Source organism: Ranitomeya variabilis, chromosome 3, assembly GCF_051348905.1.
Source record: "Ranitomeya variabilis isolate aRanVar5 chromosome 3, aRanVar5.hap1, whole genome shotgun sequence".
Taxonomy (NCBI): domain Eukaryota; kingdom Metazoa; phylum Chordata; class Amphibia; order Anura; family Dendrobatidae; genus Ranitomeya; species Ranitomeya variabilis.
In genome coordinates, this window is record NC_135234.1 from 335,265,301 (window position 1) to 335,278,795 (window position 13,495).

The following is a 13,495-nucleotide window of genomic DNA, read 5'->3' on the forward strand; positions in this document are numbered from 1 at the left end:
ATTTGGTCTAGCTTCGCTCCAAATAAACAGCCAGCGTGGTAAGGTAAAGAAGTTAGCGACTTTTTAGAGGAAGAATCTGCACGCCAATCCCGGAGCCACTAGGCCCTCCTGATGGAGATTGCGTTTGCGGCCGCTTGAGCAGCGCAATTAGCCGCATCTATAGAAGCGTTGACAACAAAGTCTACAGCCTGAGCTATCTGGGTAGCGAGTCTGGCCGCCTCTGGGGGAAGGTTACTGCCGTGGATGGTAGAGGTTAACACCTTTGCCCAGGCAACCACTGCCTTAGCCACCCAGGTAGCCGCAAAAGATGGAAGGAGTGCTGCTCCTGAGGCTTCAAAGACTGAGCGAGCCAGGTAGTCAATTTGACGGTCAGAAGGGTTTTTGACCGATGAACCGTCGGACAAGGATAGGATTGTTTTGGATGCGAGGCGTGATACGGCAGGATCTACTGAGGGGGAGAGAAGCCACTCCTTCATCAGGTCCTTGGAGAAGGGATATTTGGCTTCCGTGGCCTTTTGGGCCGTAAAACGCTTATCCGGATGTTCCCTGTGTTTTTGGACGATGTCCTGAAACTCAGGGTGATTAGCAAATATTTTCTGGACGCGTTTAGTCTTTTTAAAAGACATTACGTGTTCCTGAGTGGAAACAGATTCCTTGTCCACCATCAGAGATTTATTGACTGCCTCAATAAGGGAGTCAAGTGCATCCTGACCGATCTAGTAGTCCTGAGTTAAAGACTCCTCTGACTCGTATTCTGAGTCATGTATGCTGCGACCCTCGGGAGCAGGGGAGGGAGAAGGGGAGCGAGAGGTGGAACTCCCCTATGCTGAAGCTCGATCGTGTACGGGGGACGAGACATGGGCCCTTTTCCTAGAACCCCGAGATTCTCAAAGTAAAGTACGGCCCCTGTGGTCGGACGGCCCTACACCGGCGGCAGATTCCGTCGCGGTCGACGGAGGGGAGTTCTAGTTTATAGAGGATCCCCGGAAGGATTCCAGTGCCTTGGCCAATGAATCCATGGAACGCGACAAGGAAGCGGCCCACTAAGGAGGGTTAGGCCCGACGGGGTCGGTGGAGACATTGGAGGCTTTTTGCCTCCTTAGATTGAGACATAGTGTATGTCTGTGCCTCCAAAATACTGCAATAGTAGGGATGTGGATGCAGGGAAGGGGTTAAGCGTTTTTCTATAGGGAGGAGCAGCTTACCCACAGTCCTGTGTCGGTGTCCCCAGGGAGGAAGGAGGAAGCGTTTGCTGCTGAATTCCACACATGAGAGGAGTCTCAAGATGGCACCTGAGATTTGCAGGGCTGTTCTCATTCAGAACGAGAAGCGCCTGAAAGGTGGGCGGGAATTATAAACGCAGTCTAGTCCGGCTGAAAAGCCGGGGACAAAATTTGTGCAGGCTGCCAGCGGCGCGCACCGGTGTAGCGCCGAACTATCGCCGCTGCCACCAAGCAGCGGCGCCTCTCCCCAGGGACCCGGACCGCAACCTCCCACGCTGCAGCGTGAGGAGGGGACTACTCACCGAGCGTCGGTGCGGCCTCCAGCTCAATCGGTCCTCCCTGCGCCGGGGGATGGAGAGCGTCATATGTGCCTGCCGCAGGGGACTTATGGCTATGCCGCCGTGCTGATGTGCCTGCCGCAGGGGACTTACGGCTACCGTGGGGACTACAAGACGCCGAGGTGAGGGCTTGAGTGCGGTGGAGCCCGGGAGATGCACATGAGAGGTATACTCTATGTGCTCGCCCTCCTATGTGGGGGGAGATCGGGACCAAGTAGGAACCGTCGCCCTGGGTTTAGGTTAGGCGTGCCCCATTCGTCGCAGGAGAGGTATACTCGCCGTGCTCATCTGTTGATGGTTCGGGGGAGAGTGGACCCTAAAAAGGAATCCGTCGCCCCCTTCACTCTGTTAGATAAAAAAATAAAAAATAAAATAATAAATGGTGGGGTCTGAATAGACCCAAGTGCCTCCTACAGACACTAAGCAAGAACTGAGTCGTTTCTGGCTAGTCAAGGGGTGTATACTGCAGAGGAGGAGTTAACTCTTCGTGTTTACTTAGTGTCCTCCTAGTGGCAAGCAGCATAACACCCATGGTCCCGTGTCCCCCGATAAGGCGTAGGAGAAAAAACTGCAGCCAGGGTACAGATGATTTCTAAAACTGGAAAACACCTTTTTAATTTTTTTTTTTTACATTTTTTTTTCTACTGTCCCAAAAGCGATAACTTACATGAGTGCTTGTTTTTGCTGGACTAGTTGTAGTTTTGAATGACATCATTCATTTTATCATATAATAGGCTGAAAGATGGGAAACAATTCAAAGTGATGCAACATTGTGAAACCAATCTTCCAATCTTACCCCCTGCCCCCACAATCCTACTATTTGTTTCTTGTTTTTACGGTAATATTTGTGTGGAAACAAATTCGGAAACATGAGGAAAAAAACAACAACAAAAACCACCCAAAACTTTGTGTTCTCATTTTCTAGGACCCGTTAATTTTTCGCTTTTCCCTCCAAAGTGCCTGGTGAGGACTTTATTTACGCGGTAAGCTGATGCTTTCATTGATGCCATTTTGTGGTAGCTGTCACGTTTTGATCACTTTTTATTGCTTGTATCATTTTGTGGGAAGTGGGGCAACCAAAAAGAGATGATTGTGACTTGTTTTTATTTTGGTATTAACATATGGTTTCAATTTCAGATTTTGACACAGTGATGTCAATTATTTTTTTTTATTGGGTAAAACAGGAGTGATTTGAAATTTTATAAACTTTATTTCACTTTTACTTTATTTTTCAGATTGTATACACAATATTACAGTATATGTGGAAATCAGCTTGTCTGTGTCTATTGAAAAACAAATATATATAGGTCTTGGAGATACGAAAAACACCCCAAAAATGTTTGTTTTTTTGTCTTTTTTGTGTGAGAAGCAAAGCAGAACAGTGCTGGATCCCAGAGAGAGCGGCAGTAGGTGAGCATATTAATACACTTAAACAACATGTACACATACACATTTTTAATTTAAAAAAAACTAAATGGGAGTGCTTATTTAATATGTCAATTAAACTGAATAGTATATACTGTTTAAATAAATTAAAAAAATATTCAAAATTCCAGAATGGATTGATGGTTTTTTGTACATTTCACATAAAAAATGGGTATTATACCTACCGATAATTCGGTTTCCAGGAGTCCATCCTGACAGCACAATGGAGGACGTCCTCCTCCTCCTTGCAGGGACAGGAAACACAACACGAGAGGTTAAAAGGTCCCACTCCTCCCCCTTTCCCTCAGTGTTTTGACAAGTACCACACTATGGATAGATATACTTTGAAAACTTTATTAACCAAACATATTACAGCATATGAACTGGCATGCATAGGGGGGGAAATAACAGTGCTGTCAGGATGGACTCCTGGAAACCGAATTATCGGTAGGTATAATACCCATTTTCCAGGACGTCCCCCTGACAGCACAATGGAGAATACCAAAGAAAACTCCCTTAGGGTGGGACAACTGCCTGGAGAACCTTTCTCCCATATGATGTCTGCTGGGCTGCCATAACATCTAATTTATAATGCTTACAAAATGTGTTTACTCTGGCCCAAGTTGCGGCCTTGCAAATCTGATCTAGAGACGCTCCTGCTCGCTCAGCCCATGATGCTGAGACCGCTCTAGTAGAGTGCGCTTTTATCCCTGTTGGGCAAGCTATCCCCTCTGATGAGTAGGCTTTCGAAATTATAGTTGTGATCCATCTGGCTATTGAAGGCTTGGACGCTTTTTTACCCCTATTCTTACCCCCAAACAGAATAAAAAGATTAGGGTCCTTTCTCCAGGAGCTAGTGGCCTCTAGATAGCTTAATACCGCCTGCCTAACATCAAGGGAGTGTAAAGCTTGTTCTTTTTCATTAGCCGGGTTCTCACAAAAGGACGGTAAAATTATCTCCTGGTCCCGGTTTTTAACTGAGGCTATTTTAGGGATAAATGCTGGATCTAGTTTTAGAATAATATGGTCTTCTCGAACCTGAAGATATGGATCCTTAATAGATAGGGCTTGAATTTCCCCTATGCGTTTAGCAGTTGTAATTGCAACTAAAAAGGCAGTCTTCCAGGTACGTATTGAAATGGGCATGTCTTCCTCAAGAGTATAAGGATCTTTACACAGCGCCCTGAGGACCAGATTTAAGTCCCATGTAGGAGCTAGTTGTCTTAACGTAGGCCGTAATCTTTGGATAGCCCTCACAAATCTAATTATCCAGGGGTGGGAGGCCAATGGATAATCTAAAAAGGTACTAAGGGCCGAGATCTGGACTTTAATTGTACTCGGCCTGAGCCCCAAGTTAAACCCAGTCTGTAAAAAATTTAAGACTTTGGGAACATCCAAAGCCCCCGGTATCACGGCCGACCTGCCACTTTCCAAACAAAATTTCCTCCAGATTTTGTGGTAGATGGCTGTGGTCACAGGCTTCCTACTAGCCTGTATGGTTGTGATTACTTCGTCCGAAAGACCTCTGGATTTCAACATGTCCCTTTCAGGATCCACGCTGACAGGTGTAGCCTCTCCGGATCCTGGTGCAATACTGGTCCTTGGTGAATGATATCCCTCCATAACGGGAGTTTGATAGGGTCTTCCACTGACATGGCCCCCAATAACGGGAACCAACTTCTCTTTGGCCAGAATGGTACAATCGTGAGCACCGTTGCCCGGTCCTCTTGAATCTTCCTCAGCACTATTGGAATAAGTGCTATTGGGGGAAATGCGTAAGAAAGAGGTTCGTTCCATGTTTGGCTTAAGGCATCGACTGCTTCTGGTATGTCTGAAGGGTTGAGAGAGTAAAACCTGGACACCTTTGAATTCTTCCTTGTGGCGAATAAATCTATCCTGGGCGTTCCCCAACGGTGGCATAGTATCTGGAACATCTCTTGATTTAGTTCCCATTCGGTCGGACAAACCTTCTTTCTGCTTAAATAGTCGGCTAGAATGTTTTGGGAACCTTCTAGATGAACCGCTGTTATCGACAGGACCACGTTTTCTGCCCATGTGAATATTGTTTGTGCTAGAATTTGAAGCGCCCTGTGTCTGGAACCTCCTTGATGTCTTAAAAAGGATACTGCTGTCACGTTGTCTGACAGGATTTTTACGTGCTTGCCTTTTAGGCATGAATAGTTTCTTCTGAGAGCTTCCCAAACTGCGTATAGTTCTCTGTAATTCGACGACATCTGACTGATTTCTTTGGGCCACTTGCCCTGAAAGAATTTTCCTCCTAGGTGTGCTCCCCATCCCCACTGACTTGCGTCTGTGGTGATTACCACACAAGGGGAAGATATCCAAGGAACTCCACTTCTTAGATTGTCGTCCCGGGTCCACCATCGCAGTGAACTTCTTACCTTCATTGATAGAAGCATCTTCTTGTCTAATGATGACCGGGAACGATCCCATACCGAGAGTACTTGTTCTTGTAAGGGTCTTGAGTGCGCTTGAGCCCATCTGACACAAGGGATGCACGCTGTCATCTTCCCCAAGATTTCCATGGCCATTCTTATCGTACCTGGCTTTCTTTGAAACTGTAGCACCATCTTTATTAATGGGCTTCGTTTGTCCCTTGGCAAGAAGGATTGTCTGGTTGTAGAATCCAAAAGTACTCCCAAAAATTTTTTTCGGGTCTCTGGTCTTAGATGGGACTTTCTTCGGTTTACGACCCATCCTAGTTGTTCCAATACTGCTATGACCCGATCTGTGTGTTGCCGCAGAATGATCTCGGACTGTGCTACGATGAGAAAATCGTCCAAGTACGGAATTATTGTTATTCCTTGGTTTCTTAGGAACGCCACTACTTCTGCTACTACTTTTGTGAAGATTCTTGGAGCAGATGCTAGACCGAATGGGAGGCATTGAAATTGGAAGTGGCAGGTTTGGTCCGGAAAACTCACCGAGAATCTCAGAAGCTCCTGAGAAGAGGGGTGAATCGGAACCTGATAATACGCACTCTTCAGGTCGAGAGTGCACATCATCGAATCCTTGTTTATCAGATGAATGGTTGACCTGATTGACTCCATTCTGAATTTTTTGTACCTGACGTATACGTTCAGAGGTTTCAAATTTATTATTGTACGGGATTCTCCCGACGCCTTTGGAATCGAGAATAGGGAGGAATAATGACCTGTGTTTAATTCTGGAAAGGGAACTTGAACTATGACCTGGGACTTGTACAGATCTTGCAGGTCTGAGAACATAGGGGAATTTGTAGCTACCACTGTTGGTGCTATAACCCTCTGCGGTACATGGGAGACCAGTTCTATTCTGTAACCGTCTGAGATTATTTTGAGGACATAACTGTTGACTGAGATCTGACTCCAGTGACTTAAAAAGAATCTTAGTCTCCCGCCTATTCCCATGGCGTCATTGCTTTCTTGGTCTATAACTTGAACCAAAAAGGGAGGATCTTCCCCTTTTGTTCTGGGTGTAAGAGTTCCTAAATGTTCCTCTGCCTGATCTCCACTGCTCTCTATACTCCGGTTGTCTGCGGGGGGGAGGGGGGGGGGAAGTGGCCTCCTCCGAAAGGGCTGAAATCTCCTAGGTTTATCCTCAGGGAACCCTTTTTTACTATCAGCTGCCGATTCTAGTATGTCGTCTAGAGCCTGACCAAATATCCTAGAACCTGTGAATGGAATGGCACACAATTTGTTTTTGGATGCATTATCCCCCGACCAAGATCTAAGCCAAATGGCCCTACGGGTTGCGTTTGACAAAGAGCTATTTCTGGCCGCAAATCTAACAGATTCGGCTGAGGTGTCTGCCATGAAAGCCGTGGCTGACTTTATGATAGGCAGGGAAGAAATTATATCAGCCCTTGGAGTCTTATTAATTAAATGTTCTTCCAATTGTTCCACCCACAGGAACATGGATCTTGCCACCGACGTGGCTGCGATATTAGTCTTTATCAGAGCTGCAGAAGTCTCCCAGGTTCGGCGTAACAGAATATCCGCCTTACGGTCCATGGCATCCTTGAGGCTAGATGAATCTTCGAAAGGTATGGAAGTCTTCTTTGCCACTTTGGCTATGGGAACATCTACCTTAGGAATTTCTTCCCATGTCTTGATCTCGTCTGGATTAAATGGAAGACGGTTCTTAAATTCTCTAGACATCACCAACCTTCGTTCCGCATCTCTCCATTCCTGAGATATCATACGGCGAATATGGTCGCTCACCGGGAACACTGTTTGTTCTTGATGTGTGAGACCTCCGAACATCTGATCCTGTCTAGATCTTGGACGTGGATCTTCTTTTATCTGCATGGTATTCCTGACCGCTTGAACCAACTCTTCTGTATCTTCTACCGGAAAGTAATACCTTCTGCCTTGTTCCTGTTCCAATGGCAATTCTCCTTCTTCCTGGTCAAACTCTCCGTATTCCGACTCTACTTCTGAAGAAACCTCCTGGTCTTCCTGTTCTGGATCCCTTCTTGGTCTCTTACGAGCCGGACTTGGACTGCTCCTATTCCGTTGGGACATAGAGGCCAGTGAGTTTTGGATTTCTTCTCGGATTAGACTCCTCATCTCCGACAACATTGCTGGTTGTTCATCCCTGACAACCTTAGTGATACAAGAACTGCAGAGAGCTTTCTTGTATGCTTCTGAAAGTTTCATGTTGCACATGGAGCATCTCCTAGATTTTGCTCCCGCTTTGCCCGACTTTTTTGCCTGAGAAAGGGGAGTTCGAGTGGCCTCTTTATCCTATAATAAGAATAAGAATGGCTCAGACTGCATGCGGTCTTATGTAAGTAATATGCGCACTGCGCACTTACCCCAGTCTCCTCATTTCTGTCCTCCGCATTCTCTGTTGAGAAATGCCCCGTATATAAAATAAGCTTTTTTAAATATAAGCAACCAAATGCGGGATATAGCAGCATCTGCCGCACTCACCCTTAGTCTCCGGCATTCTTTCCGACCGTCTGGCTAGCACAGACCACAACTCGTGTCCTGTAGCTCAAACGCTCCTCCACACTTCAAATCTGGCGCCCCTTACTCCAGAAGGAACGCTGAATGAAACGCTGCGGCGCTCTGTGCTCGGCGCCCTTAAGGACGCTCACTTCCGCGTTCCACCAAGTGGAACGCACGCTGAGATGCCAGGAGGAGAGGGCGTCAGGCGCGCCCCGGATGTGACGTCACCTTACCTGTGCTGATACCGGAAGCACTGTCCGGTATATGATTCCTATTGCCGCGTTCCACGCTGTGGAACGCCCGTCACGCCTGCTGCTGGCGCCGGATAATTCTCATGCGGCGCCTCTTCTCCTGGCGCCTGAACCGAGAGCCTCCCCCCGGGAGGAAGCGGTTCAACCCAGGAGCTCGTCCGCTCGACTGGTCTCTGGGCAGAGGGACTCCCCACCGGGGAGTTTCTTGCCTGGGGCTTAATACGGCGGGGGAAGGATATTGGCCTAGCCGCACGATCCCCCGAGCCCTCCGGTCTGGTGAGTCTTCACGCTGTATAGCGCTGTTCCTCTCGTGTGTCCCTCCATGCAGGGACAGGAAAAACACTGAGGGAAAGGGGGAGGAGTGGGACCTTTTAACCTCTCGTGTTGTGTTTCCTGTCCCTGCAAGGAGGAGGAGGACGTCCTCCATTGTGCTGTCAGGGGGACGTCCTGGAAAAAAAGTGTAATAAAAGCTATGGTAAATCAAAAAGATGTATCGTATCTACCAGAAAACAGTACCAATGAAAACTACATTTTATTATGTAAAAATTAAGCCTAGATACAGCTACCTTGATATAAAATTGTAAAACAAGGCTATCATAATTTGGAGATGCAAAAACAAATGCTTTGGCTTTTTTTCAGTGTATTTATTGTAGAAAACTAGTAAGACAGAAATAACTATGGAGTATGAGCCATCGCGGGCAGGGAACTCTCTCCTCCTGAACCAGTCGGTGACTTGTACTGTTCATGATTATTAGGCTATGTGCACACATTGCAGATTTGGCTGCGGATCCACAGCAGTTTTCCATGTGTTGTACAGTACCATGTAAACCTATGATCAACCAAATCCACAGTGCACATGCTGCGTAAATGCTGTGGTTTATTTTCCGCAGAATGTCAATTCTTTGTGCGGATTCCGCAGCGTTTTACACCTGTTCCTCAATAGGAATCCGCAGGTGTAAAAACACAGGCGAAATCCGCACAAAACCTGCACCAAATCCACGTGGAATCCGCAGGTAAAACGCAGGGTGTTTTACCTGCGGATTCTGTTGGATCCGTGCGGAAAAATCCGCAACGTGTGCACATACCCTTGTACTTGTTTTTATTGTGTATACCCCTTTCACATGAATAGCTCCATAGAATAAATGGCGCTATATTAATGAATAACATACACTTAGTTTCCCTATATACATACTAACCCACAGAATAAAATTAACACTTTATGCAGCATTTGAATAGTGGAAAATGTAACACCTCAAAAACCAACAGAACTGCTTTTTATGTTTTGTTTCCCCATCCATAAAGAGGTAGTAAACATTAGGCAAGTTATAGCTACACCAAAATGGTGCCAATGGCAAGGGAAAAAAAAAAGAGAAAAAACCCTTATACAGTTTTGTTGAGGAAAAAAAATACTATAGCTCTGAAATGTGACAATAAAAAAAAAAATGCCGTGCCCTAAAACACCCAAACTAGGCACATCCTTAAAGGGTTAGTGAGATTCTGTATACAAAAACTATAAAAATGAGACTGCAGTACAACATGAATTTATCAACTTAAGCACAGGTGCTCAGCACATCTCTGGTATAGCTGAGCAGTTCAGTGCACCATCACACCTACTTGTATATTCCATCCTCTGGTTCCTGGCAAAGCCAAAGCTGTTAGTCAAGGAAGAAGAGCGATCTAAACAAAACAAGTACCGTATTTTTCCGACCATAAGACGCACTTTTTTTCCTCCAAATTTGGGAGGAAAGTGTGGGTGCGTCTTATAGTACGGATATAGCATGTGGGGAGGGGGGCAGCAGCGAGTGGGATCGCAATGATATCCCACTTCAGGGTGTCCCCGCTGCCGGAATCAGCTGCTGGGGAAACCACATGGCCCCGCTGATTAAGTGCAGTGAATATTCATTAGCTGCTCCCCGCCCACCGATCAGCTGAGTGGTGAGCGGGGAGCAGCAAATGAATGCTGCACTTAAGCAGGGACACACAGTTTCCCCAGCACTGATTCTGGGGAGAATCTGTGTGTCCGGGGGAGGAGGCAGCAGCAGCAGGGGCCAGATCGCTGCATACCTGCCTGTGCTGGACGCTGAGCTGTCTGTGGTGCACAAGGAGGACCTGTGTGATGTCAGAAGTGGGCGGGCTGGAGCATCACATGGCAGCTCAGAGCCCTCCCTCTTCTGATATCATCATAGGTCCTTCAGACTCCCACCTAGAATCTGCAGCTTCCTCTTATGTCCTGCGCGTGCGCTGTGGAAAGGCAACAAGAGGGAGGGCTCTGTGTGTGCAGCCATGGGATGCTCCAGCTTTTACCTCACCACAGGCTGGCTCACACAATTAAGAGGTTAGTCTTTACAAAACACAATAAAGCACTCTGCCACTCCTTTGGTGAACTATAACTCCCAGCATGTCATAGGATCTGCAGGACATGCTGGGAGTTATAGTTCTCCCATGGGATTTTAAAGCAGCACTCCAGTGTTATTTTGCAGTGCTGGAGTGGTGCTTTCACTATAAGCCCTGTGCCCCCATTCTTATACTCACCCTCCAGTGTCTTCATATAGTACTTCACAGACACCACACTGGTCCTGCAGCTTCCAACATAATAACGTACTATTATATGTAATAACACCACATATAATAGTATGTTATTTATGTTATTAAATATTTTACCACATTTTTTTTGCTTCAAATATTTTTTTCCCTATTTTCCACCTCTAAAACCTGGGTGCGCCTTATAGTCCGGTGCGTCCTATAGTCTGAAGAATCCGGTAGGTGGGAAGGTTCACTGAACTGGTGAGCCATGCCATGGGTGCACCGAGTGCTTGAGCTTGGTTTGAACAGTCATCTTGTGCTGACAGACTCCCAGTGACATTTTAAATAAAATAAAAACTATTCATATCTGCGTCATTCAACTCTTTTATTCTGCTCCATTACAGAAGGGCAATATTAAAGGGAACCTGTCACCCTCCCAGGCATTTGAAACTAAAAGAGCCACCTTGTGCAGCAGTACTTCTGGGTGCTGTAACTGCAGAAATAATCCGTTTTGTAATTTGTCCTAAATACCTTTCTTCAGTCCTGGAGGCAGGCCTTTCCCCCCTGCTGCAGACACCACATAGCCGTCACTCAAATCTTCTTGGCATCGGGCGCAGCCTCCTCAGCGCTGTTTTGAAATGAGCCGGCGCCTGCGCTCTTTTTTCATGCCTTGGGCAGGCGCAGTGAGCGCCGCCCGTCTTTCCTCATATGCAGTCTAGCTGACTGCGCCTGTGCGGCCGCCCTGCCTGTGAATCCCAGCCCCGCAGTGTCTTCTGATTTATTCACATTGCGGGGCTGGGATTCACAGGCAGGGCGGCCGCACAGGCGCAGTCAGCTAGACTGCATATGAGGACAGAGGACGTGCAGCGTTCACTGCGCATGCCCAAGGCAGGAGAAAAGAGCGCAGGCGCCGGCTCATTTCAAAACAGCCGTGAGGAGGCGGCGCCCGGCACCAAGAAGATTTGAGTGACGGCTGTGTGGTGTCTGCAGCAGGGGGGAAAGGCCGGCCTCCAGGACTGAAGAAAAGGTATTAAGGACAAATTACAAAACTGATTATTTCTGCAGTTACAGCACCAATAACTAAAAGAGCCACCTTGTCAGAATGCAGCAGTACTGCTGCACAAGGTGGCTCTTTTAGTTTCAAACGCATGGGGGGGGGTGACAGGTTCCTTTTAACCGAGGGTCAGGTCAGTAATATGACTGACACCAATGGCACACGATGGACCCCACTTCATTATAATATGGTCCTTCAAGTTTTAGCCAGGATATCATTTTATTGGAAAAGAAAGTGCAGCACGCAAAGCTTAATTTTTGGGAGACTCCACAGACGTGTTAAAACCAGTTTCTAAATGTCTCGTGTCCTCCAACCTACAGCTGATAAATAGGACTATATATACAAGGTACTGTGCAAGAATAACATTTAATGGCTTCCTTTTTAAACATGCCATTTGGACAGTAAAAACGGTACCTGATGATGTGACACTCTGGACTCTGTAGGCAGACAAGCAATTTACTGAACAATACAGCTCAGTGCGGCCCACATTGTTGGTGTTCTCGATCATTTCTGCTGATGAGCGTAATGTTTTACACAGTGCACAAGGTGTGATCTTAGCAGATTTCTGGGGAGGGAAAAAATCTCATAATAAAAAAAGAAATGGAAGAACAATTCAATAGCGTGTGTTTATTATATACAAACAGCCATCGATTGTGTATCAGGATGTATGGCTTACATTCATTAAACAGAACCTTTATATGACACTACACATCACGGCATGAAAAGAATTAGGGGTAATATTGTATTCACCTGCTTAAAGGCGGTCACACAAGTCGAGCTGCAGAACTTTTTGCACTGGCCATCAATGTTCAGCAAGTGACACTGTCCAGAACCGCTATAGCAATATCCTCCACAATTTTCACAGCAATTCATGGTCAGGTTGTTGGCAGAGCGAAATTTAGAGAAGCAGACATCACTGCAGAGCTTGTGAACCACATTCTGGTAGTTTACTTCATGCCGGATCTAAAAAATAAAAGTTTTGGATCATGGCAATGTTATCATCACCTTTAAGAGACTGTATGAGATTAGGCTGCTTCTGGACATGACCTATGTTTAGCATTGCAGCTCTGTCCCAAGGAAAGTATGGAGCTGAAGTACAACACAAAGCTTTCTAAACCACAAGCAAGTCCATACACCTCGTTCCTCTGCAGCCAAGTTTGGGATTTGCACTTTTGCCTTTTCCTCACCCTTCTTCTCAGAGCCAGAACTATTACATTATTATTATTATCACGACATAGCCGTATGAAGGCTTGTTTCTTTGCAGAACTTATTCCAGCTAAGGATGACACCATTCATTTTACCATTCAATGTACTGAACATTTTAAGTGGAGTGAAAATGAGAAAAAAAATGTAATCCTGCTGGTTTATTTTTAGGTTTTATTGTTACAGCATACATTCTGTGGTAAAAGTTACTCTAAATCATGATTCTCCAGGTCAGTTGGAATATGGCAATACCAAACTTGTACAAATTTTCTTTTTCTTTTACATGGAGAAAAAAAATTACCAAAATCTATTTTAAAAGAAAATAAATATTTGTGTCACCATGTGACCAGCATCATTTCTCTTTTTTTCCCGTTGATTTAGCTGTGTAAGGGCCTGTTATTTTTGCAGGACCAGCTGACCGTTTTATTGACAGTTTCGAAGTATATATGACATTTGCATTTTTATGCAGGCGAGTGGTGATTGAAAAGAAAAATAAAACAAAAAACAATTCTGGTGTTCTGAT

General features: G+C 45.9%; 1 protein-coding gene across 1 annotated transcript in view; it reads right to left on the reverse strand.

Annotated features, from left to right (window-relative positions):
• Nucleotides 1–13,495, reverse strand: part of ZMYM4 (zinc finger MYM-type containing 4) — a 165,460-nt gene that overhangs the window by 61,516 nt on the left and 90,449 nt on the right. Inside the window, 2 exon segments of the mRNA XM_077295805.1 lie at nt 12,184–12,334; nt 12,520–12,732. Of these exon segments, the coding sequence (XP_077151920.1) occupies nt 12,184–12,334; nt 12,520–12,732 (364 nt within the window).